At 39.3% G+C, this 25,619-nt stretch overlaps 1 protein-coding gene across 2 annotated transcripts in view; it reads right to left on the bottom strand.

Annotated features, from left to right (window-relative positions):
• The window catches only part of LOC309693478 (retinal-specific phospholipid-transporting ATPase ABCA4-like), a 44,609-nt gene that overhangs the window by 17,332 nt on the left and 1,658 nt on the right, over positions 1–25,619 (bottom strand). For both annotated transcript variants that reach the window (XM_082512723.1, XM_082512724.1), the window contains exons 3-26: positions 25,444–25,537; positions 25,116–25,257; positions 24,878–25,017; positions 24,101–24,228; positions 23,730–23,927; positions 19,245–19,334; positions 16,619–16,856; positions 15,582–15,721; positions 14,843–14,959; positions 12,846–13,043; positions 11,186–11,391; positions 9,122–9,298; positions 8,096–8,318; positions 7,178–7,399; positions 6,461–6,665; positions 6,273–6,365; positions 5,611–5,808; positions 4,959–5,136; positions 4,491–4,622; positions 4,218–4,357; positions 3,997–4,134; positions 3,447–3,628; positions 3,144–3,249; positions 401–606 (exon numbers count right to left, since the gene is read on the bottom strand). In XM_082512723.1, coding sequence (XP_082368849.1) covers positions 401–606; positions 3,144–3,249; positions 3,447–3,628; positions 3,997–4,134; positions 4,218–4,357; positions 4,491–4,622; positions 4,959–5,136; positions 5,611–5,808; positions 6,273–6,365; positions 6,461–6,665; positions 7,178–7,399; positions 8,096–8,318; positions 9,122–9,298; positions 11,186–11,391; positions 12,846–13,043; positions 14,843–14,959; positions 15,582–15,721; positions 16,619–16,856; positions 19,245–19,334; positions 23,730–23,927; positions 24,101–24,228; positions 24,878–25,017; positions 25,116–25,257; positions 25,444–25,537 — 3,891 coding nt within the window. The remainder of the gene's footprint in view (positions 1–400; positions 607–3,143; positions 3,250–3,446; positions 3,629–3,996; positions 4,135–4,217; positions 4,358–4,490; positions 4,623–4,958; positions 5,137–5,610; positions 5,809–6,272; positions 6,366–6,460; positions 6,666–7,177; positions 7,400–8,095; positions 8,319–9,121; positions 9,299–11,185; positions 11,392–12,845; positions 13,044–14,842; positions 14,960–15,581; positions 15,722–16,618; positions 16,857–19,244; positions 19,335–23,729; positions 23,928–24,100; positions 24,229–24,877; positions 25,018–25,115; positions 25,258–25,443; positions 25,538–25,619) is intronic.

Here is a 25,619-nt window from a genome sequence, read left to right as displayed (position 1 = left end):
GTGCAGGTAGAAAGCAACAGCAGAAAAGAGAAAAGAAGAAAAGATGCAGGATCCAAGTCTAATAAAGACATTAGCTGAAATCTTATAGCACTTGGTCTTTAAAAAAAAACTTTACAGATGTATTAATATAGTTAAAATGCTGCAGAGGCATGTCATGTTTAAAAGTACACAATTTTTCTAATCCATCCAATGAAAACAAATGTTGACCTTTTCAGAGCTTTTAAAAGTACTAATAAGGGCAAAAAACAAACTTCTCTTACAATGTCTGGCTCTTTATTTCATTTATCAGAATTTTCAAACGGGGTTTATCAAAATTCAAACTTTCCAAAATTTAATATAAATACATATTCTGAAGACTCTTAAGCTATCCACAGTATCAACAAACAACAGACATCCGTACCTCCTCTAGTGATGTATCAGAGATGCCAAAGCTGCTTAGACCCATATCAGCAAGTGTCTCCTCCAGCTCCCTAAACAGGCTAGCATAGGCCCGATGTTTAAACCCTTTACTGGGGAGCAAATAGGTCAACTCCTGTCCAATCATCTCAATCAGCCTGGCCTCGGGGACATGGTGGTGGATAAGACTTGTGATGCTGTCTATATCCCCTGGAAAGAGGACAGAAATTCACATATAAATGAGCTACTTAGGAGCAAAGTGTTCCCAAAATAGCAGAAACCAACACAAGGACAAAGGAACAAAAACTGCTTGAGATGCAAAAAAAACAAAAAAACAAAAAACAAAAAATTTTATTCAAGCACATAAACGCATAAGCAAATTTACACTTCACCAGCTTCACGGGGTTGCATCTTAAGTACGTGTCCTCAGGCAGAACAGTAATAGCAAGCTCATGGGTCAATATGACCATTAAATTGGGAATGTGAAAAAAAATTGTCTGTTTATGTTCTGTTTTACAACTTTGATAAGTGGGCCAGTGATGCAAGTTTCAACAAGTCCATACTGAAACGTATAAACAACTCAGCAGGTTGCACACACACGTGCTCTTCTGCTACACTTGTGAGGGCGCTCACTTACAAAAGAAAAAACGTATTATTATTATGACATTATATTATTATTATTATCGTTATTATTGTTATCATTATTATCATTACTACTACATTTTTATTAGGCAGGGCTCTATTGTAAAAGGCTGATGCTATGCACCAGGAGTTTCACTGTACGATACATTTATTATTTACACCTATTCAACTGCTTATTAACAGAAATGCCAGTAGTGCATTTAAGCATATATAATTAGCATACAGGCATGGTTGAGACGACCTTCTAGAATGCAAACCAAGCATCAAAAGGGGGAAGAAATGTGATTTTGTTGGTGCTAGACAAGCTGCTCTGAGACAGAATCTTAGACACAGCTGCTCTACTGGGATTTTCCCGCACAACCATCTCTAGGATTTACAGAGGATGATCAGAAAAAGAGAAAATATCCAGTGAACAACAGTTCTCTGTGTGAAAATGCCTTTTTTGTTTTCAGACATCAGCCGGGAAATGGTCAGACTGCTTTAAGCTGAAGGAAGACAACAGTCAATCAAATAAACACTTGTTACAACCAAGGTAGAAGACAATCTCTGCAGGATGCAGAACAGCTTGAACCTGCTGAGCTACAGCTACAGAAGATATTTTCTTGACACACTTCGGAACCCTTTTAGTACTAAGTTACATAATTAGTTACTGCCTATTTAACCATATCATGAAGAGAGCAAAGTAAAATTCCTTGTCTGTGCGCACAAACTTGTGCAACTAAAAATTATTGTGGCACCACAGCCTACTCGAGCATTGTTGCTGACCGTGTCACAAAGCTCAGATCATCTCCAACTGCACTCACATGACCGCCGCAGCCATCAGAGCTCAAACCAGTAGAGCACCTTTGGGATTTGGTGGAATGAGACATTCACATTATAGATGTGCAACCAGTAAATCTACTGCAACTGTGTGGTGCTATTACCTCAATATGGACCAACCCAGTCCATCCCAGTACTAGCCAGGTATGCCTAATAAAGTGAGTGAGTGTATGTAAGTCATCTGAATACTGATGACTCCATCGCTGCCAGGATTATAATTATAATCACAGACAGTTCAAACATTTATTATCTCAATTGCCTTTGGCTTTGTTTCTTATATATAACAACACCACAAGCCTAGAGTCAAAAAATTATTCTTCATTCTCTCAGTAAACATAAAGCAATAATTTTGAATAAAATACCTCTGACATACATAAAGGCTGGTTTATTCAAATAATTAATGCATACCAATCAAGTAAACTTCATTTTACCAGATTCTATTAACTCTAACATTTGACATTGTTCTCATGTAACAAAATATATGGAAATTTACATATAATTACATTTTTGAAGGCAGTATTTTGGGCTTTTTTTTTTTGATAGTAATAGTAATAATACCCTTGTCCACATTCATTAAGCATCACTTATATGACTCCACTCATAGATACAGATATTGAGTTAATAACACACATATGATAATATCAGCACCAGTTACTTTATGGCTAACAGTTCAACATTGTGTTGATAGTTGGACCGTGTGGATCTGGTCTTTATCAGTTTAGCTGATTGCCTTTAAACTCTATTTACCAGTTGCCCAGTTGCTGCTAATGATAACATAAGTCAGAGCTAGCATGATAGATGAAAAGTGTAAAAGAGTCGCATATATTCTAGTGTTAAATGGGCCAAGTGGGTAAAAGAGGGTAAAACCATAGCTGAACCAAGCAGAGTCCTGAGAGTCTTGAGAAACTGGGGCTTTGCTTTAAGCCCAATGCACCAATTTTAAAATGTGCTACCTCTAATGTTGCTCTTAGCCAATAGTATTGTTACAGTGACTTCTCTGATATCCAGTGTGGTAGCCGCACCCTTATCCTCGTCCTTACCCTAAAACAAAACTTAACTTGAACTTGAAAACCGAGTTCTACTTTCCAAAACACACCTTGAAGAAGAAAGAGCGAGCCAAAATCCTTTCATTTTCCAAAACTGTCTTCCAAAATCTACATTTTGTGTAAACTTTGTCTTCAGTGGAACAGAAAAACAAGAGAACATAGACAGACGCAAAAACAAACCAACTCCTGAGGCATTGCTCATGAGGAGGAAGATTAAAGGGATATACGATATCCACTTACCATCCAAAACTCTGTCTAGGTGCTGAAACTGATTCTGAGACTCATCTTTATATCTGGTGCAGATGGAACAGGAACACGAACAGTCTGAGGCACAGTCGCAGTTATTCTGACAAAAATAGAAAATAACACCTTGAACAATGCAAAAGAAGAAAAAGAGGATTTTCTGACTAAAAAGTGAGCAGACAAAAATCACGTATTCTCTTGCATATGTCTGTGGTAGAAACAGATTTGTTTTCTGTGCAGAAACCTGCTGAGATGAGAAGCATTACAGATGGTTGATTAAGCACAAAAGTTCATCCTCACCTCCTTCTTCCTGAGGTCCTTTATCCTCCGTACAAGCGTCAAATAGAAACCAACTCCAAAACAGTTTTTGAGGAATAGGGGGGACCCGCAGCAGTGCAGCTGCCCTTTGGAGATGATGGCGATGCGGTCGCTCAACAGGTCGGCCTCATCCATGTGATGAGTGGACAGGATCACAGTGCGGCCTGCACAAGGAGCGAGCTTTTATCAAAATCTTGGCTTGTTGTACATGAACAAAGTAGTGTGTGATACCAAAGCTTTTCAGTGCTTTTACAGCGGATGCAGAATTTATTGGTTTTATGACTAAAATTCTGTCTTTTGTTGTAGCCACTCAGTTGAATTTTCCCCTTTTGATCAGTTCTCTACAAAATCCAAGTGCCTCGGGGGAGCTGTACAGCTTCAAAAGACTTTCTTTCATTCTTCAGTAAATTCTGGAACAGTGAAAAGTCAACTTGAGGATAAAAAACACCTTTTAAGAGTTACAAAATGAAGTTACTGAGAGAGTTAAAGTGTGGACCAGACCATTAAATGTGACTTTACAGACAGCTTTTACCAGTTCTGTATTTCAGTAAGAGGTCCCAAATGGATCGTCTGGAGTAGGGGTCCACTCCTGAGGTGGGCTCGTCTAAGATGACGACCTTTGACCCTCCGACAAACGCCATAGCCACCGACAATTTCCTCTGCATGCCGCCTTTAATGTGAATAGAACAGATGTTTAAAAGAGATTTTTTTTCTCCTGCTTTCTCTCACACACAAAGAGAAACAAGCAATGACCTGAGAGGTTCTGAGCCTCATCATCTCTCTTGTGAGGCAGCCCAAGGTCCACAAGCATGTCCTCGACCTCCCTTTCTGCCTCCGCCTGGGTCCGACCTTTCAGCAGTGAATAGAACAAGATGTGCTCTTCTACTGTAAGACTGGTACAAAACACAGCAGCAGTAAGTGAGACGTTTCTGTAAGAAGGCTGATTGTGAATGATTGAATAACTTAAAAGTTACTAATATTGTTGTTGGTTGTTTAGTTGATTAAATTACCTAAAATAGAACTTACTGGTTAAAGAGGATGTTGTGTTGAGGACACATCCCCATTGACGTGCGTATAATGTCTATGTCAGTTCTAATGTCTCTCCCGTTAATATAGGCTGTGCCAGATGTGGGAGGATAGAGCCCGGTCAGGATGGACCTGCAAAAACCAGAAACAGAGCATCATAAACAGGTGTTACCAACCTTTAAGTAGCTATCAAAATTCAGTTTGAATCTAAACCAAACAGAAAGTTCTGAGTAGATCATTTTTAAAGACTTTTTAAAGACGATTGTCAAGTTTTAATGAAATACCCTTGCAGGGAGCTTCCAAAATGCATAGAGGCTTCTGTGAAAGCCATTCAAATCTGAAATGTTGCTGAATCATTGCCGCTCAGACACACTACATGAATTCCCTTTACATCTTTTCAGTGTGTGTTTTTTAAAAAATCAGTGTACTTTCTATAAGAAACACTCATACAACAACATTTCAGTTTACATTGTCGTGGTTTTTCCAGCCCCATTGTGCCCCAGGAAGGATGTGATCTGCCCATCATAGAAATTAATGTTGAGGCAGTTGACAGCTGGACGAGAGCATCCATCAAAGACTTTCACCAGATCCTGAATTTGCACCCCCATCACAAGGCCTACTGGGTCAGGCTCAAAGAACGACTGGTCTGCATGCAAAAAGAGATTGAAAATATTATCAAAACATGACAGAAATAACACAGTATCTCTCAACGTTTATTTTAATTTGATGGAATTCTTTCTGAAAGAAAGTTTCTGAGAGCACTTAGAGGAAAGAGAGTTTTTAGTCTGATTTCTCAGTATTTTACCTACCTAATACTATTTTCCCTTCCTTTCACTAACCTGACTGAGGCCTTGTCCCAGCAGTTTCCCTAATAACAATATAATTACAGCTTCTAATCAGCACAAATTTGTCATTTTCCGTTTTCCCCTGTGTTTTTCCAGTCTGCTGCAGGATTTGCATGTTTCCACCAGGTGCCCCCAGAGAGTTCCTCACATGCAGTGTGGCATCTCTCTCCAACTGTGTCATTATCTAGTATGCCTTCTCCTTGTTTAGTCTGTGAAGTGTAGTCAAAGTTACTGTTTCAGCATTCTGAGCTTTTCTTCTGTATTTGTGTCATCACCTTCATTTCCCGAGTCCTGGCCGTCCTCCTGGTTTGGCGCTTCTTCTTGCTGTTTCAGCAGTTCCCTCTGTCTCTCCCGCTGCTCCCTCTTACTTTGGTGTTTGCAGATTTTCCTGCTGGCTGAGCCGTTACAGGTGTTTGTCTCTGGTCTGCTCTCGATATCCTTCTCTTGGTTTTCTGGTTCAGGTTTCTCAGGAACTATAAGGAATAGACAGTACATCAGCTTACTAGCATGCTTTTTGATCAAAGTTTTACCAGGCCTATAATTAAAAATCATCACCATGAAAGCGCTGAAGTTACATATTGATTTTTACTCTCCAGTTAAAAAGAAAGAAGAAAGAAAGCACCTAATCTTTTCTTTGTTCAAATAATACACTGCTTTGTTGACCCATCATATGGTTATAAGGACAGTTACTCAAAGTGCAGACACCCTATTATCTGTCTTTTACTAAGCTTTAGATTTTACTTCCAGCTCTGACACTGATGGGATGGGCTGGATGAGCCTTAACTTCACCTTATATTGACATTCAATGGAACAACAACACTATTCCTCTGGTAATAATTTGCCCTTCTAGCCGCAATTTTAAACATAAAGAATAAAGGTAGAAATTCATTTCTTTGACTCCTGTTTTAGTCATAGTGCTGCTCTGTTGTTGACTAACCTCTGTCTGCCGTTTCTGTGTGTGAGGGTTTAGGTCTTTGCCAGTAGGAGGGCTGGAACGGGAAGTAGAATGGCCGACCAATGCCATACTGTCCTAATGGGCAGACACAAATAGTTTGATTTTATTAGTAATAAGCTCATACTATCAATTAATTGCTAAAATACTGTAGAATATAAAGTAAGCCCAACCTGGGAAAACATTATCCAGATACCAGGCCAGGATACCATAGAGGACAGCATCAAAAATCATCATGAGGATGGAGGTGAGAAAGGAGTAAGTGTCTTTCTCCAAGGGGCTGGTCTTAATGTTGTTCCACTGCAGGCCCAAACCCTGCTCCTCATACCGTGACAGGTACTCTGTCCCGAAGCCAAAGGCCACAGGTGACAACAAGCTCTGAAAAACATGAGGGGTAAAAAAAACACAGGATGATCACTCGTTTCATTTGTTGCTAAATATCTGTGTGTAGGCATGAAAGTCAGCTGGGTTAAATTTGCTAATGTTTACCATGAGATTTACTTAAATACAGCGCTTAACTAATTTATTAGACTCGTCATAAAACATGACAGCACAAATATTTTTGAAATCTGTTAAAAACTTGTTTAAAACTTAAAATTTTATTGTTATTTATGATGCAAAACGACTGAATTCATAGAAATTAATCAAGCATTCAACCGCTAAAACAATTCTTTCTGTTCAGAAATGGAAGTAAATAAGAGTAATTTGACATATTTATAAAAAATACACCATATACTGTTGGATTACCCAGTATATGCAGGGGGAACTATAGTATAAACTATACATTAGTAGTTTAATGAATGTGTTAAGCACTGTAAATCATATTTACTATGCTTGAAAAGCATAACTTCAGGTCTGATTTTGTACTTTAAACAAAAAAATAAACATACTGCAGCCAGTTTCATGCTCTTGGTGATGCGGTCTTGCCAGGCAAAGCACAGGATGTGAGGTAGGTAGAGGGTGAAATAAATGATGCCACTGCAGGCTGCTGCCAGGTTGGCCTTGTTGAAGAACACGCTCATCAGAAAACACTGCATGATGGTGGCCAGAGTGAAAGTCATCAGAAAGAAGAAGACAAGGATCGGGTCGCTGTAATGCAACACTTTGCCACCCTGAGATTAAAAAGGAGATATATATAGAGCATGACTATCTCTGCAGCGAGTTTTACTTTCACATTTAAACATGCACATTTAGGGTTTAAAAAAAGGTAGAGAGAGGAAAAACACATAAAATATATATGTGTGTGTGTGTGTGTGTGTGTGTGTGTGTGTGTGTGTGTGTGTGTGTGTGTGTGTGTGTGTGTGTGTTAATATGATCCACAAGAGGGCAGCATTAAACCCTGTGAAACATGAACCCTCCGAAACAACCTTTTGGTATGGCAACCTTTACTATTCAAAAGAGACATATTTAGCAATTTTTCCATCTGTGTGGAGCCACAAAGTATTTTTGGGCCCTATAATTAAGGTCACAGTAATTAAACCTCTCAAGCATAAATTAGTTTATACGAGGATTTGGTATTTAACTGGTTTTTGCATTTTTATTACATTAATAACATGTTAACTGAGTTCAAGAACTAAATAACAAATCTACTATCAAATAAGTTTACTTCAAAACAAAGTAATGTGCCATGCAGGCCACTTTGTGCTGAGGAATCAAATTAAAACTGCTTTGATAGCAAATATAACATATAGGCCCAAGGGTCAAGCTGCAGGTTTGAATAAACATGCTCTTAAGAGCTGACAAAACACCCTCAGTCTTACTTTCAGCTTTTTTTCACCTTTTCTCACCAGCTCTTTGTGTTTTCTTACCATGACAATAGAGGTCAGCAGTACTGTGCTCGCAGTCATCATGAGGAAACTGTCGATGAACCACGTGTACCAAATGACTCCATTGCTGACCCCCATGGCTTTGAGGGTCTCTTTAAGACGGAGCTCCTTTTCCAGCACGATGCTCTTCACTGTCATGGACACAGAGTAGATCCAGGCCAGCACCATGAATATTGGGAAGCAGCGGTTCAGTGTGATCATGAAGCTAGAGTGGAAGTAGGAGAGAGGAAGGAATTAGGATTACACTGATTCTGTGATCTCTCAGCACAGAATGCATTAATCTCAATTTTAGTCAGACAAAAGAGCAGCACGTATTTCCAAAAAAAGGCTGTATTCTAGAGAGGAAATTCAGTGTAGTGTAGTACGCCTACTAGAAATTTTCACACATTTGGTTCCTCCATTGATAATAACTAGAATAGCACTAATACAGACTGCAATAAACAGCAATACCCAACTCTACGTTCAAACAAGAGCCACCAAGATGAATGGCATGAAAGCAACAGCAGATTTTTTTAATTTACCTTTTTACTGTCCTTGGCTTAGCTTTCAACAAACCAGCACTCAAGTTGGCTGATTAGTCTGAAAATGTTTAATTCATAATGTGAGTTTTCATTCTCATTCTACTGTATGTCTGAGTCGGCTTGACTGGGCTTTGAAACCTACTGAAATTCAGTTACAAAACCTGTCCACACAGAAAGAAGTTAAGCAGTTAATCACCGAGTTGGACAGTTATTCAACGCATCTATTAATAAATTAAAGCTTCATCTTAACTATACACCAATTTAGGTTAAATTGAATCAGTTGCATGGACAGTATATGCAGGAGCATAATTTTTATTCTGCAATTAATTGTATATTATTCTATTAATAATAGGTTTTGCAGCCCTCTAAAGCACTGTTACACTTTCTGATGTGCAGCAAGTGCTTTATCTATTTCTTTTTAAAGCTTTCTTAATGAAAAGACATATTGTGAAAAATGCTGCAGGACTGCAGTGACTGGTAAACTCACAGGTCATCTACGTAGCATGGATATGGCATCTGCTGGACGTAGACCCCGAGTGGCCAGTCGTTGCCTGTGTGAATTTTAATGATGCCGTGTTCAATCATATCCTGCAGGTAAGCAAAACCTCCCCAGATGTATCTCTGGTCCTCCATGGGGTCTGCTCTAGGACCAGGATCCCAGTACCTGAGAGAGAGGACACAGAAGAATGAAAGATGTCCAGATCTACGCGATTATGGTGTTTGTCATCACATCAGAATAATATATAAGTTGTTGTAGTTGTATTAAATAATCCCGGCCACAATCTCCACTGATTTTCTTTCCACCATAAATTATCCTAAAGCCAAAGTCTTTAACGCTGTGCACACTGATTTTACTTAAGCGGATAAGTCTGACTCAAAGCTCTTTTACAATCTGATTATTCAATTGTATAGCGGCAGGAGTCCCACTGCTTCCATTACAGCCTGCTGGTGTGCTGCAAACAGCTAAATCTGCTTGTTCACCCCGGGGGATATTGACATACTGTCTGCTTATGAAAAAGAGATCAAAGAGAAAGGGGAAATGCATGTAAGAGCTACACATGGTTGGATGAAAGGGCAGGTATGGAACAGCCAAAAACCTTTGGAAGACAGCGAGAGAAGCTTTTCCTCTGGGGAATGTCACAAATTTATATAAATTGCCTCATTAAAGTGGCAGTAACAAGATTTTAAAAAAATCTAGGACCAAGCTGACAGGGATATTTAGTGCTTTAAATGATATTGGTTTTGATTTTAAAATGATATTGATGGATCTAATCAATTTTATTTCTACTTTTAATTAAGTACAATTAAAGCCCATGAATGGCTTTTGTTATTTGCCAAAGATGTTTATTATAATTGCGAGCTCTTTGTTTGGTCCCAAGATAAATTAATTTAAACAGTAAAGAGGAAGTTTTTCAGATATTTTTGGCATCGAAAAAATAAATAATTACTCCAATGAAACAAAAGCATCAAAAACATGGGTTAGACTGCAAGGACGCTTTACTTTTTCACATGTTATGCTCAAAACTGTATTTTCTTTAAACTACTGCACAGCAGGAAAAACTGTCACACAAATCTAAATATTCAGACACTTTATTCAGCTTGTTGCTAAAGCACCTTCGGCTTTGAAGCAGGGTTTCCTTGCTATGACACAGTGATTCCTTGGCTCACGACTTTCTGTCATTCTTTGAAAATCCTCTTAGTTTTTGAGGGACATTTTCAGGTCTCTCCAACAACCTACTCAGGGACATTCACAGAGCTGTCCCCAAACCACTCCGGTATTGGATTTATGTGTCTTTAGTGTAATTATTCTATTTGGAGGTGAACCTTCAACCCACCTTGAGGTCTTGAGCCCAGTGGAGTTTGTTTTCATTTAAAGCACAGAGATGGAAGATGTCTCTGTGCTTTGCTCCATTAGCTCAATTCCCTCAACCCTAACCATTCTCCCTGTGTTGGCTCTAAAAAGAAAATCCCACCCCTGCATCATGCTCACCATAGTGCACTGTTTGGGGTGCTTTCTCCAGACACGGTGCTTAGAATTGATGTCAGACAGTCTAATCTTGGTTTAATCAGACCAAATCACCTAATTTCTACTTTCTGACAGTCCTTTAGAAGAACTTTTGTAAACTACACGCAGGTTTTCACTTTGTAAGAGTTGCTCACCCAGTTGCTTAGTTTGATCATATAGTCACCCTCTTGAATCCAAACCTTTTCAGTTTAAGAATTATAGAGGTCACTCAATGTGCTCTTGGGAATATTAAATGCAGCAAAGCCTGGGCTACATTTCAAGGTCTGTCGACTGAATGTTTCTTTTTCTTCCATCCTTGTAATCAGTTTAAAGAATTTTCATAATTGTGGAGGGGGACTGAGTGCAAATTGATCACAAAAGAACATCTAATTTGAACACTTTTAGCTTGTCAGTGCAATATAAAAAAATGTGAAAAGCTTCAGGGATTTGGATACTTTCTGAGTGCAGTGGTTAAGGTACAACAAAAGCTGTCATTTAGCTTTATTTTAGGGGGTTACAAATGTTGAGTAGTCATTCATTACTGACCTGTCTTTGATCTTGTTGGTACGCTCCACCGCATCAATATCCATGCGGATCTTGTACTTGACATGCGGCGGAACACTTGTGGTCCAGGGATACAGGTCCATGAAGACCACGCCAGCCCAGAACTTGTTCTCCTCCAGCAGGTGCAAAGCCTCATGGATCATCTGGGACTCGTCTGTGTAGGCCACAAACTTATCCAGACTAACGCACTGCAGACAGAGAAACATGGAGGAGGATGTGGATTTGTGTTCATAAGAAGCAGTGAAACAGGGCGATGATTTAGCATTTAGCAAGTATAAATATTTATGTTTTCATGTATGTGTAGTTACTGATGCCTTTTAAGCAGTGGTGTTGTTCAATGTGCTGACAGAAGAAAAAATATATAACCCTTTCTTCTATAACATCTAAATCGATGTAACAGTATGCAAGTGCATGTACGATTCTAATTAGATTATGCATTAGATTAGATGCTGAACACTATAACTACCATGAAATACTGGAAGCAAATCGTGTTTCCTTATTTTCTAAGCATCTATTTTCTGAGCTGAATCCTAAATCATTGTTGTTGTTTTTATGGGTTTTTCAGTGGAGTAATCTGGCCACATGGGAAAATGTGAGCCAATATATTCATGGTGCAGTGGCAAACATAGGCATGTTCATATATGCAAGCAGGAAAGCAAAATCCATTTAATGTACACACACTAATCGCAACTCTCATTTTCTCACACACACTTGCTATATTTATTTACCACGTGTGTAATTACCATGTGAAACTCCCACTATGTACACCATAGATACAGCTCTCTAACCCCACTCTCACACTCCCATGTAGACCGTGTCTAATGTCCTCATTCACATTACTGTACAATACCCCCAGAGCACTCAAAGACAGACAAGAGATCACTTCCCATTCATCTTTATGTGAACACACAGTCACTACACAATGATGTTCTCTCAGAGATGGGCTGAGAAGAAGGAGCCTCACTGATACACATGTTCCAATAGGATGCCAGTGTGAGAAACATACCCCTGACAGAGTAAGAGGACCTCATGCTAACTACAGCAGTTATCCTATGGCCCAGTGATTACTGACAGCTATATCTAATTTGCTAAATCCCCCTGGATTGTTTGTGGAGCTCTGAAGGGTCTTGGCACTAAACTAGGAGACAAAGGGTAGATTGAGGTGCCTGCAATGATAGGGCTCTTTCCAAAATCCAAACCCTACCCCCTTTTAATCAGACACAAGAAGAGAGAGAAGGCGTGAAGGATGGATAGAGTGATTTGCCCTCTTTTATGTAGCAAGCACAGGAGTTTGTTTGAATGAAGTGCTGTACACTAAAAAAGCACTGGGTTTTGAGGGGGGTGACTCATTCCCATCTACTCTCTACTTTATCACTGAATGTACAATGGAAACAAGGGAAGGGGGTGACAGCAAACATGTTCTTGCCACCTTTCAGGCTGCTGTATGGAAGAGCTGTGCTAAGTGGTTGTGCCCTGTGTCAAAAAGCCTGGCACAGTCTCCAGGAAGAAGACCTGGGAGACAGACGCTCTTGTCTGTAGAATTTAGACAAAGCCTACCAAAAAGGCCAAATGCCTTGTCATAGGAATGTGCAAAATTGAGGAAAAAAGTAGGGAGACACAGAAATAGAGACAGGTTACTAACCTCTCCATACTGGTTGAACATGTGTATGAGCTGGTCGGTGATGTTAAAAATGTTCCTCCAGTCAAAGTTTGGCATGCCCGCCTCTCTCTCTCGCTCTGGTCCATTATAGAGGAAGTTGAGAATGTCTTTTGTGGTAAATTCAGTTCCCACCAGACTGTTGTCCATGAAATGCATCACCGTTGGGTTCCTCAGTGTATCCTTCAGTGAGAGAGATTAGAGTTACTGTGCATAATAGAAATACAGTACAATACATGCTCATGTAGAAGAAAATGTTTGATTCAGGTGGCTACATAGTAGAGTAAGGAGTAAAATTTAACATTTTCAAGGTTGTGCTGACCAACCTTATGTTAGAGGCCATAAATATGAATCTCTAAATATCAGGAGTAATTAACTGGGAACAAATTATCTATGCTAGGTAGACATGGACATAATGTGGGTGGACATAATATTCAACTAGCTAGTGCTTTTAAATGTATCTGGGGGGGGCGGTTAAATAATACTAGTTATAGAAAGACTTTAAATTTGCTTTACTAGGTTTGAGGTTGCTGACTGACAGCACACACATAACCACAAACCACTCAGTCACAGAACTGAATCAGATGGTTGAGTGGATTATTCAGTACCTGACAGGTGGAAACTAACACAGGCAGCTGTAGCTGGTAGTCATCTATGAAATATCACCTGTTAATTCAAGTCACTGAACTCATCCATGTTTGGGGTCCCTTCAGGAGCATTTTTAATGCAAATGTCTGTCTTGCAGTGGGGTTAGGTTAATTGGTGATTCTAAATTGCCCATAGGTGTGAATGTAAGTGTGAATGGTTGTCTGTCTCTCTATGTTAGCCCTGCGACAGACTGATGACCTGTCCAGGGTGTACCCTGCCTCTCGCCCTATGGTAGCTGGTATAGGCTCAAGCCCCCATCATGCAGCTGTGGAAGATTTTTTGGCCGCACATCTATGTTGTGAATCTGCTGTTCAACTAAATCCCAAAGGTGCTCGACTAGATTAAGTTCTCGTGTCTCCGGATGGCATTTGAGTACAGTGAAGCAACTGTCTTGTTCAAAAAAACAGTTTGAGATGATTTGAGCTTTGTGACATAGTCAGCAACAATACTCAGGTAGGCTGTGGTGTTTAATTGATGGTCATTTAGTAATAAGGAGCCCAACATGTGTCAAGAAAATATCTCTCACACAATTACATCACCACCAGGAATCTGAAATGTTACGAGGAAAGATGTTGTTTATGCCATCTGAATCTCACAGCATTCATCAGAATAATCAGATCAGGCAACATTTTCCCAATCTTCAATTATAATGTTGGTGAGCCTCAAATTGTTGCCTCAGTTTCCTGTTCTCAGCTGACAGGAGTGGCACCCAGTGTGGTCTTCTGCTGCTGTAACCCATCTGCTTCATGGATTGTGCAATTATAGATGCTGTTTTGCAAAATGTATTATTTGAGTTACTGTTGGTTTCCTATTTGATTGAAGTAGTCAACACAGCATTTTCACCCAGAAATGCTGTAAACACTAGAGATGGTTATGTGTGAAGATCCTGGTGAATCAGCAGTTTCTAAAACACTCCACAGTTAAATACTACTCTTCTTCAATCTGATGCTCAGTTTCTACTTCAGCAGGTTGTCATGACCATGTCGGCATGCCTAAATGCATCAAGTTGCTGCGATGTGTTTGGCTGATTAAATATTTCCAATTACAAACAGCTGAGCAGGAGTACTAATAAAGATGCCAGTATCAGCAGTGTATATATATATATGGATGCAGCTTGCTAAAAAGCCTGCTAGCATTAGCTGCTTTTTTTTTTTTTTTTAACTTTATTTTATTATCCAAGTAATGAAATGAAGGGCTCAAAATAGGATTTCACAAACTAATGGGTGGATTCACAGTGGCTGTGTCCATCTCTTTATATAATGTCAGTGGTAGTAAGGAGAGTTGATGTGCAAATGTGCATTAAATTAGTGTGCAGGAATGTGCAGTAATCATACCCTGATCATGTTCATCTGAACGCTGTTTTGGAAGAAAGCCCAGAGTTGAGGTCCCACCTCTTCCCAGGCCTTGGCCATATTTTGGAGCCTCTCTAGCTCCTCAAAGGTTGTGTTGGCCTGGACAAACACAAATACACACATCCTATGAAAGTTGAAAAATATTTCCAGAGTAGTACAACAAAAGCATATTTAACACACAGCGGTCGCGTTCTGTGCTAAATACACTGTCAATAATGAGTTTGGTGGAAGTGTCAGTTGTTAAAGGATAGTGTCAGTTAAAAAAAAAAAAAAAGGAGAGATCAAAAAAGTCCACTAACACTTTATCTAAGGTTTAAGCTGCAACATACAGCGGATAACAATGGAATGTTACATTATGTAATTTGGCTACATTCAAAACGCCGCTCAAAACTCTCGAAACCCCACTCTGTTTTGTGTCAGGAGGATTAAAAGAGACATAACAGATCTGTTTTTCCTTCCACTGCCGCGCCCCCACACTTACACTGAATTCTCTCCCTCCTCTTCCCATCCCTCACATTGCATCACATTACCCCTCACCCCCATCACCGCCACCATCCCTTTGCTTTCCTCTGCTTCTTTAGTCAGCTCATTCCAAAGGTGGGTGGTTGGTTTGTATGCATCTACACTGATACTGAGTGTTGAAAGAATCGCAGAAGTGGGGCAAAAGTGAGTTGGAAAAGGGAGAGAGGTGATGGGTCAGGCTGGAGGTGGTCTCACTCACACTCTTTAATATCTTGCGGGCTGCGGGGGAGTCGGGGGTGTAAAGGATCTTTCCCATCAGCAGGGGCTTGACTGAATTCCACACAATTTTCGTGACAGGGTTGGACTCCAGGGTCTGCATCAGGGCATTGCAGAAGGGAGCTAGGGGTAGGGAAAGATGAAGAGAATGAGAAACAAATGGTATTCATATATAATAATTTTTCCTTATGGCCTCCATAAGTCTCAAGCATTCAGACGTAATAAATGATCAACTAAAGAATCTTAATATTAAAAAAAAATAGCCAATCAGAGCATATCAGCCAACCTTCTGGAACAAATTTTGCCTTTTGAGGCAAACTCTGTCCAAATGATAACTGAGTGATCTAAACATCTTTCTTTATGCTTGTGAAATTAGTTCTGTCCCACCTTCTCATGCTAATGAAAGCAAACGACATGTAACAAATACACAATAAGCATAGGTAAAGACTGCATTTGCATAAATAGAAATAAATACGTGAAGTAAGAAGGTGTGTTTTTCTAATATTTAACTATATCTGACTGGTATTTTTTTCTTAAGTCACACTTTAATTACAGCACATTTATTTCTTGCTTCATGTTGAATGAAACTATACGATGAAAAGCACTGAACGAGTGAAACTGAATGGCCGTTGTAGTATTTTCTTTCCAGGTCAACCAGTCACTTCCAATCTAAACTTTTCATTCCAAATGAAAGAGAGGTGTTTGCAGGTTGTGTAAGCGTGAAAATGTATAACTCTGTGACATTTGGACAATCTGAATGTCACAGCAGGCATCAGAGCTGTGACATTTTCATAAGTATGTGTTGTGATGCAAACTTGTGATATTTTTTACTCGTTGTTTTAGATTTCAAAAAAGTCATACTATAACTACTTGTGGTGTCTGCAAAACACTATCATATATAGCGCTATCATATACAGCAGGTACAGGTATATTTCTGTTTCTGTGATTTTTATCTGTAACAAGTACAGTCTTAATACTATATTTGAGTAGAGTATTTTTTAAAAATCCCTCTTTACTTACTGGTAGTATCATCATAGGCATAGTTGTGGTTTTTGGTGCCATTGACCCCCAGAAACACCTTATAATTGTTGTCTTCATACCAGTTGAAAGACAGGACCCTAGAGCCCCCACCCTCAGGATATCCACAGAAGAGACTTGACACGCTGGACATCAACTGGGTGAAAGAGGAAGGACCCCCAGTTTGGAACAGGGAGGACACTGCCTTCATGAGCTCCTGAGAGCTCTCCTGCTGCATCATCTGCGCAAGACAGAGAGGCCCAGTTAAACTTTTAAACAATCCGATAGTCTGCAGCCATGAGGCTGTATCTATACAGCAGTGCTTCAATATTAGCATGCTAACATGGTCACAGTGAACACACTCTGCAATTAGCACTAATCACAAAATGCAAAATACAAAAAAGGTGAGCCCAAATCAAACGGAAATTGGATTTTACTGGTGGAAAGGTCAACAAAGCAGAGCACATCCTAAAAAGTGAGTTCCCTGTACACACAGAGAAAATGAGATACTGGTAACACTTTACATGAAGTAAAATATGTGTAAACTATAAAATCAAATTCAAATTCAAATTTTATTTGTCACGTACACAGTCATACACAGTACGATATGTAGTGAACATGATTAATAGCTTATATTTACAAGTTGGTTACTCGGATAACACAAGTCGGGAAATAGGATTTACTATCGTCAGAATAAACTAGGATTTAAAGCACCTTTAACCTATAAACTAGAGTTCAATCACCTCTGTCTAATATACAGTACACACCCCTAACACCAAATGGTTTATATGCTGTATCTCAAACCCTGACTGGCTGTTAGTTTTTAAGTTTTATATATTTTTTTGTCTGGCGTGTCTGTTGATCATTGCTGAGAAGTACGACCAAACATTTTCTGGCCTACAGCAGGATGAGTAACTATTAGGTATTGCTGGAAAGTGTAAACAATCCATTTTGAGTTATTTGACCTTCATCAGATAATTATACACAGATCAGGGATATTTATGTTTGTCATACTCATTCATGCCCTGTGAATTTTTAAGTATAAACGGTCACAAGAAAACAATAGCTTAAAGATAAGCAAAGAAGTTGGACAGAGCTGAGCTGCAAGGTGGATTAAATATCCTCCTATTGAGAGAACAAAAATAGCTTCAACCAGGAGAGCAATTCTCCCTGCTACATGTAATTTCCTCTGTGAAGATAATGAAGGAGGCCATCAATAATTGTATTGCATGTTGCTCCTACATGTTGGTAGGACTGAGTTCCTCCGGGAGCGTTTTGGTTCAAATCATATTTGGATTTATTAGCACGGGTCATCACTGATTTGGCTCCAGAGGTGAGTGATGAAAATGGCTCTTTGATCGTTTATGACTCCTACTCAAAGCTACCTTTTACATGTGGACACGCGCAGACATAAGCATGCTACAACACACCCCTCATGTCTGTCGCGCTCACTCCCTCTTCCTCTGTTTCCTTATGTATTATTTCTCACACAGAAACATCCACACACACACTGAACTGAAAGGAAGAAGAGGTGGGTAATGAGAGCTTTTGGCTCGCCTTTCTGTCACCACGGTGATACGAAGGTCCCACCTACAGGATGTGTCACCTCAAAAGAATGTCCCTCTTTTCCTCCCTCCCTCTACCTCCCACCCTCCTCTCTCTTTCTCTCTCACCCCTGGCTAAGGTGATGATGGGATACGCTCTCCCTTGGGACAAACCGTGAACGTGCCTAAACACACATCTCAGTCACAGTGATTTGTGTGTATGTGTTGCCTGATAAACACATTATTCTACTCTATTGTGTTACAATGCTGTTTTATACTGTTTGTGCTTTTTGTTATATATAAACCAATGCTTCCCATTTCATTATGTTCTACCGTATTTGTTCTAGTCGACTCTCTTAGTTTTATTCTATTTTAGTCTAATATTTTAGATGTGTAATAACGTATCAGTGTTTCTGTGTGGCTGTGACTTGTTGACAACATGTCAGCATACTATGTCTCCTTCTTCTGACTTTAATTGAATAGTGATAGTTCTTGAAAGCTGATTTTATTATTTTTTATCATCCATTTTCTTTTTACTTTTTCAGTTATTTGTTCATTGTTTGATCTGTTGTACCAAGTGTGAAATAAATAAATAAATGAAATGAAATGAAAATTATCTTCTCATTCATACATTTTTTTTCTTTCATTTGCGCAAGTGTGTGTATATGTGTTTACATTTCCATTCCACGTGTGTTCTTCTTGTAGAAAAAAAATGTAATCTACAGTATCTACTGTATTCTCTTCAACCCTGTTCTATTCCATTGTAGTTAGTGTTTCAGATCCATTCATTTATAATGCATGTGCATGCATATACATTACATGTATGCAGATACACAACAGGCATATTTTTAGCTCACAAAGCACTTGCAAAAATGTATTTTTTAACACATACTGTACGTGTAACCCTCACAGTATTGAGCACATCATTCAGCTTCTTCTGGGAGCGATTCTTGAACGGGGAGCAACGGAAGAGGCGAGTTTCCTGCATGACTAAAAATACTAGTGCCTTTGATACTGAGGGCTTGAGAAGAAGAAGAGACTCAAGGAGCAGAAGAGAAGGGATGGATGACATTTGGACTACTTACATCTTGGATCTTCGCTGATGTTGCCTTAAAAGCCTGGCCCCAGAAATGCAGGTCAATGCCCACGGAGCTTCTGTCCAAAACCTGAGGCATCTAGGGGGGAACAAAACAGGAGATCTATTAAAGTAAAATGAGATTATTACAGATAAAGGGGGATTTAAACACAACTGGTCCTTTGTTCTTTTATGTTATAACCATTACTGCTCTTTTTAAATCATATAATATCTCAGCTTGTGACTTGTAAATTCATATCTGGTCACAAGTGATTTCCAGGAAACTTCCAGGAATTTGAAGCAATACACTACTGGGCAAAACCACATCAAACGCACAGAAAATGCCATATTTTTTTTAACCTGTGCTAAACTTGAGATCCACCAATTGTTTGATGTGGAACTACGTATTATAACTCCCCTACGCATCCTTCAGTGGCATTATCTTCTTGAGAAACCATTAACAGTAGGTGTTAGGAAATGACTGGTCAGGGCAGGAGTGCTGAGGGTAAGGAAACCAGGAGTGCCAAGACAAACACACACACACATGAGATATCCTTCTTCTCGCATTCTTCGTGCCTGAATTTCAATGAACGAAGGAAGGAGGGAGGCAGTATGGTGAGGGGGATAGAGAGAAAGCAAGGGAGTGGGAAGGGAGGGCACTGAAAAGTTGATGCAAGAAGGGAGTCAAGACTGTAATGATGGGAGGACAGCTGCTATGAGACCAAGGTCAATGTGGTAATGGGCATGATGTGCGATGGAGTTAACGAGTTAAATTAAGAGATCAGATTTCCCACACATAAACTGTCTATCCATCCATTCTCTTATGCTTATCCTTGTCAGGGTCGTGGGGGGGCTTGGAGACTATTCCAGTTACCATAGGGCAAAAGGGGGAATTTAAGGTTCTAGGTCAGATTTTTCATCTCTAAGATATTTGACAACATACATCTCTCAAGTCTAAATATAGGGTAGTCTCTAATTGACCCTAATTTGCAAGCTATTTATAGCAACTTCTTCACTATTCCAAGGATTTTCTTTTAAAAAATGGTAATTAAAGCCACAGCAACACTGTGAAGATGCACTATTTGTCAGGTTTTTAGCAACCATATAAACCAGGTTTGCTAGAAGCTATGTTGACTCAAAATATATGTATGAGAAGTGGCATCCTGTCTTACAGAATACCACAGAGTCTGCAGGCAGGCTCTAAGCCCATTAAAGAAACAGGCCAAGAAGGATAATGCCATGTAAACTCCCTCAGCCAATCACCTGACTCACCCAGGCTGAACAACACAGACATATGATAAAGAGAGAGTACAACATTTACAGCTGGACATGCAGTGAAATGGAGTTTTTGACATTGATATCATATAAATACGATGCAATTTATAAGATGGAAGAGTATGGACAGAATGACTAATTTGATTGTCAATTACAGTGTCAGTTACATATATTCCAATAGCCAGGTTTCCTGTCTCAACAAACAAATCTTTTGTTACACGTTAGGAAAAAGATTTTTCCTATTGCGTAAGCTAACTCTAGTTATACACTGTTAGCTGTTTAATAATGTAAAAAAAAGTTCAGGTGCATTTTGTATATGCGAAACTTATCATTTCAGATGAGCGTGAGAGTCCCTGCTGTTGTTTTGTGGATCTTATACTCTTTGTTTCACTATTTGTGTGTGCGTGCAGAACAAGGAGACAAGGGACAAAAATGAAGATAACATTTCTTGAGTTGAGGATAACTTGCTCAAATAATCACAGGTGAATACAAGTGTTATTAAAAAAGAAAGGGTCTGTTTTAGTCCCAATATGCTTTTAAGATAATCGAACATTTCTAAAGAGAGCCAGTGCCTAAAATAAAACCAGCAAACACTTCTACAGACTCCCCTGCTAGAGCCAGCTACTGGGCCTCACGTGCAGCACTGATATCTATGCAAACCTCGACATACATGTACAGTTTCTACAGAGAAGATTTACTGGTATTGTAGCACTTTTGAAGCTTTTGGAGGACAGTACCAATTCAGCTCAGTTCAATTCAATTCTGGTTTATTTAGATAGCACCACATTTGAACAACAGTCCCCTCAAGGCCATTTATAGAATAAGGTAACAACTGTACAGTATTCTGGAGAAAGCGCCAACAACCAGCCCCCTGTGAGCAAGTGCTTTGCAGCAGTGGAAAGAAAAAAAATACTGCCTTCTAACGAGAAGAAAGCTCTGGCAGAACCAGAGTCAAGGAAGTGCAGCCATATGCCACAACCCGCTGGCGGGGGAGAAAGAGAAGAGACGGGCAAAACACACACTAAGGGAGAGAGTAGACAAAAATGTAATGACATGCTGCAGTGGTATACAAACACATGGTGAGTAAGAAGAAATGAGTGGGGAAGTAGTCAGTGTATCACATGAAGTCTTGCAGTTGTCTGAGCTTACAGCAGCATAGATAAGGAATGGTTCAGAGACACCTATTCCAGCCCTAACTGTAAGCTTTATCAAAAGGGATCCTAACCCTAATCTTAAAACTAGAAAGTGTGTCTGTCTCCTAAATCCAAAGTGGGAGATGGTACCATGTGAGACGGGGCTGATAGCTCTCCCTCTACTTTTGGAAACTCTAAGAGCCACAAGTAAGCCTGCAGTCTGAGAGTGAAGTGCTCTGTTGCAATCAAATGGTACAATGAGGTCCTTCATATACGATGAGCCCTGATTATTCAGAGCTTTGTATGTGAGGAGAAGGATTTCAGATTAAATTGTGGATTCATTATGAAACCAGTAAAGAGACGCTAATATGAGAGAAATGTGATCTCTGTATGAAGTATGATCTGTTAGTACTCTTTGGATAAACTTGAGTATTTGCTGGGAACATTTAGAACAAATTCATAAAAATAAATGACAATAGTCCAAATTACAATAATCCAGCCTAGACCTAATAAATGCATGAACTATTTTTTTTTTTATCACTCTAAGATGGGATGTTTCTAATTTAAGAGATATTGCAAGCAGTCCTGCTTTCTTTCACATGTGTTTAATGTCCACACTATCCAACATATCCTGGTCAAAACTGCCTCCAAGAGCTCTCACACTTTTGCTGGAGGCCAGTGTAATGCCATCAAGGGTATATGTCTGGTTAGACACCAGGTAAGATCCATTATTTTTATATAATAACTTTGTTTTGTCTTAAAAAAGATTCCCAGTGTTTAGCTAATTGATTTGTGTCACCTGGCTTCACTGAGAAATGAATCTGGGTATCATCTGTAAACCAATGGAAATGAACACAGTGGTACTTGATATTGTTATTGCCTAAGGAAACCATGTACTGTATAATGTAAAAAGTATTGGTGCCAGCACAGAACCCTGTGGCACTCCATGACTAAATGCCAGATGTGAAGACTTTCCATCTTCCACTACATCAATTTTACTGATCCCGCAGCTAATATTAAAAAGTCCATATAATAGGTTTGTAGATGAGTGACTGTCTGGTCTGCACCGACTAAATCCAGGTTTGAGCTGTATTTATTGGCCAAAATTTAATGAATTCTCTCTGAAAACGTCTTGCAGTGAATATGCCTGAAACAGTCGGAAAATACACAGCAGTGTGTGTCTCTAAAACTGTGTAGGACAATTTTGCCTGAGTTTGTGTTATGGTCTTGGGTCAGTGACCCAGGGTTTTGGAATTTGTATTACTATTATTATGATTACTATTGTTCTTGGGTTTATTTATGGCTATGACTTCTAGTGTTATGGTTTCTGTTTTGTACTTCCAGCACTCAAGTTCTTCTCTGTTCTGCAAATTCTAGTTCTTAGGTTTACCTCCTCTTGTTGCTGCATTTCTATGTGTTTTGTTTACACTTCCCTGTTGTGTCATTATGGGTAATTGTGTCAGCTGTTTTCCAATGTGTGTTCACTTTCCCAATTACCCTCCAGTGTACTTAGGTCTCGTGTTTCTTACTGTTAGCTGTCTGGTTGTCTGCTTATGTTCTCTCCCATAGTCACAGCCAAAGTAAAGGTCATAGTTTGACATCTCAGTTTGAGTCAAGTCACTGTTCAGTTTCGTTCCTGTAATCAATCAGCAGCTAAATAAACGGTCCGCTATTGGTTCGCATCTCAGCTCAGTTTCCCTCTGTGTCTGCGTTTGGATCCACACCTCTCTCTCTCTCTCCGCACGATTTGCCTCCAGAAATTGTGACAGTTTGGACCCACATTTATCGCTTCAGGTTTAAACTGTGAAGCTACCAGACTTTGATAGATTAAAGTGCTTACAAATATTAAATAATATATAATATAAATATGTACACGACTTAATGCATTAATACATCCTGACATTCCAAAGCAGAGTAAATATGCAAAATCAATACAGTAACACAAGAGATGCTCATCGATATCCACCAGTCTTTCAATAGAGAGCAGTGCGTGGATGTGGGAACCAACATCTGCTGTTAGACATACTAGATCATCACCTAGTGATATGAATGATGCACCACTGTATAAGTTAAAACAAGCTACTAACCAGCTTAAAGATCTTGAAGAAGTCCAGATTAGCATACAGGACATCCTCTATCCTCTGGAGCCTTTGCTGGCTCAGGGCACACATAGCATTGCGGACCCCATGCAGTCCCATGCGAGTGGGGAAGAACAGGAAACGCTCCAAGAGGGCCTGACTACATGCTATGTCTTTCAGCTGCAGGTCTGGGACTCCAAATGCAAACTGCAAAACAGCATCAAAATATTTGTATTCATATTCAGTAAGTTACTATAATGTATATAATGTCTTTTTAGACAAGTGCAATTGCCACAATCCAGGTAAAGCATGGTTTTAATTTTGATTCTCTGCAAAAATTCATCATTAACCTCTGCAAAAATCTTTCTAAAAAGATGTACCTGTTCAAGTCGTATTTGTGCATTGACAAGTTGATAAACTATAGACTCCGAGAGCCCGGCATCTCTTAACAGGAAGGCTGTGAGAACTTCATCATCCTTCAAAATATCCTCCACCTTCAGCCCGCGACCTAAACGGAAAATCATGAACAGAGATAGCGAAAGGTCAAAATCAGCAAAAAATAACTTTGACCCACTGCGCTGAGGAAATGATTCACAGCAGAAAAGATTGACACAGATTTTCAGAGAAAACGCAGTGAGGAAGGGTGTTTATGCACATTTCCCTGCCAAAAACTAAAGCTAATTTCTTAGGAAGAAATACTGAGAACACATTTCGGGTATGCCTTTGGGCCTAGTCATAAAAAACGGCATGTGACTCAGCACCATAATGTGCAAATTACCCAGGATTAAAAGGCCAAAGTGAAAAATAGTGAAGGGAAGTTTATAAACCACCATGGAGGAATTCTTTTTGTGTAGATGTCATGTACGTACTTTTTAAAGCAAGTGGCAAAATCTACAATAAAAGATATTTTTAAAGCCTGCATCCATGCAGCACTGAAAATGTATAACGTAATTTACAGAAATTGGACAAAATAAATAAATATTTTTATAGCTACTGTTTTCTGTTTATGTTAGGTTAAGAATTAATGTCTCTTAAAAGGAAAATTATTAGCACCTTTGGGTTCACATCTGTCCAGAAACCTTGTTCTCAATAGTCATTTTTTTGTCAGCTTATTAATAAAAACGTCTACTGGCCACTTTCCTCTTTTTTGACTTCACCTGAGACTGCAGACGGATTGTTGCGTAAAGTTTCCATGAAGTTTGAGAATGATGACATTTCATGCCAAAGCCTGCCAAGCTGTTGGACCTCCGTGTCATTGAGCAGAAGCTTTTGGATGTTGGTGTAGAATCGCGCCAATCTGGAATAACCCCCCCAAAAAACACACACAAAAAAAAAATTTTTTTATAAGGTTAAAAGTGGTTTTTACCAAGTTTAAAAGAGCTGAGTTATGCTTACACCGAGTTATTATAATTGGAAACAACGCCTGGGGATTCTCCTCGGGTTGGATATCTAAAGCAGGGATTGTTGACGTTGCAGAAGATGCCCTGAATCCAAGGGAGAATCCCTGTAGAGGGCAGCGCCTTGTTGGGGAAATGACCTAAAGAAACACAGACTACGTTAGAGGCAATGTGAGAGGTTGTGATTTGATGTTAACAGAACTGTGAAAGGGTAAAGGGATACTATTTTTACAAGGAAAGAAAGGAATTTCAGCAAATACAATTTTGTCTTTTTCTTTTCTTTTCTAATTTGAAAACTTGATGCATAATTGGCGAATTCTTCTTACACTCATGTTGTTGGTACAGTGGATTGGCTTTCCTCAGCCACACCAAACCAATGAATAGCAACACTGGCCAGAAGATCTCCACCAGGAAGCGGATCTGTATAGACAGATGTGATGCAGTCATACACCGTGAAGTATGAGAACAACAGAAACACAACCAAAACAATTGCCATGGGGTT

The sequence above is a fragment of the Aulonocara stuartgranti genome, assembly GCF_965226115.1.
Source record: "Aulonocara stuartgranti genome assembly, chromosome: 18".
NCBI classification, from domain to species: domain Eukaryota; kingdom Metazoa; phylum Chordata; class Actinopteri; order Cichliformes; family Cichlidae; genus Aulonocara; species Aulonocara stuartgranti.
Note: the sequence above shows the minus strand (reverse complement) of the source record. Positions and strands in the feature narration are given on the sequence as shown.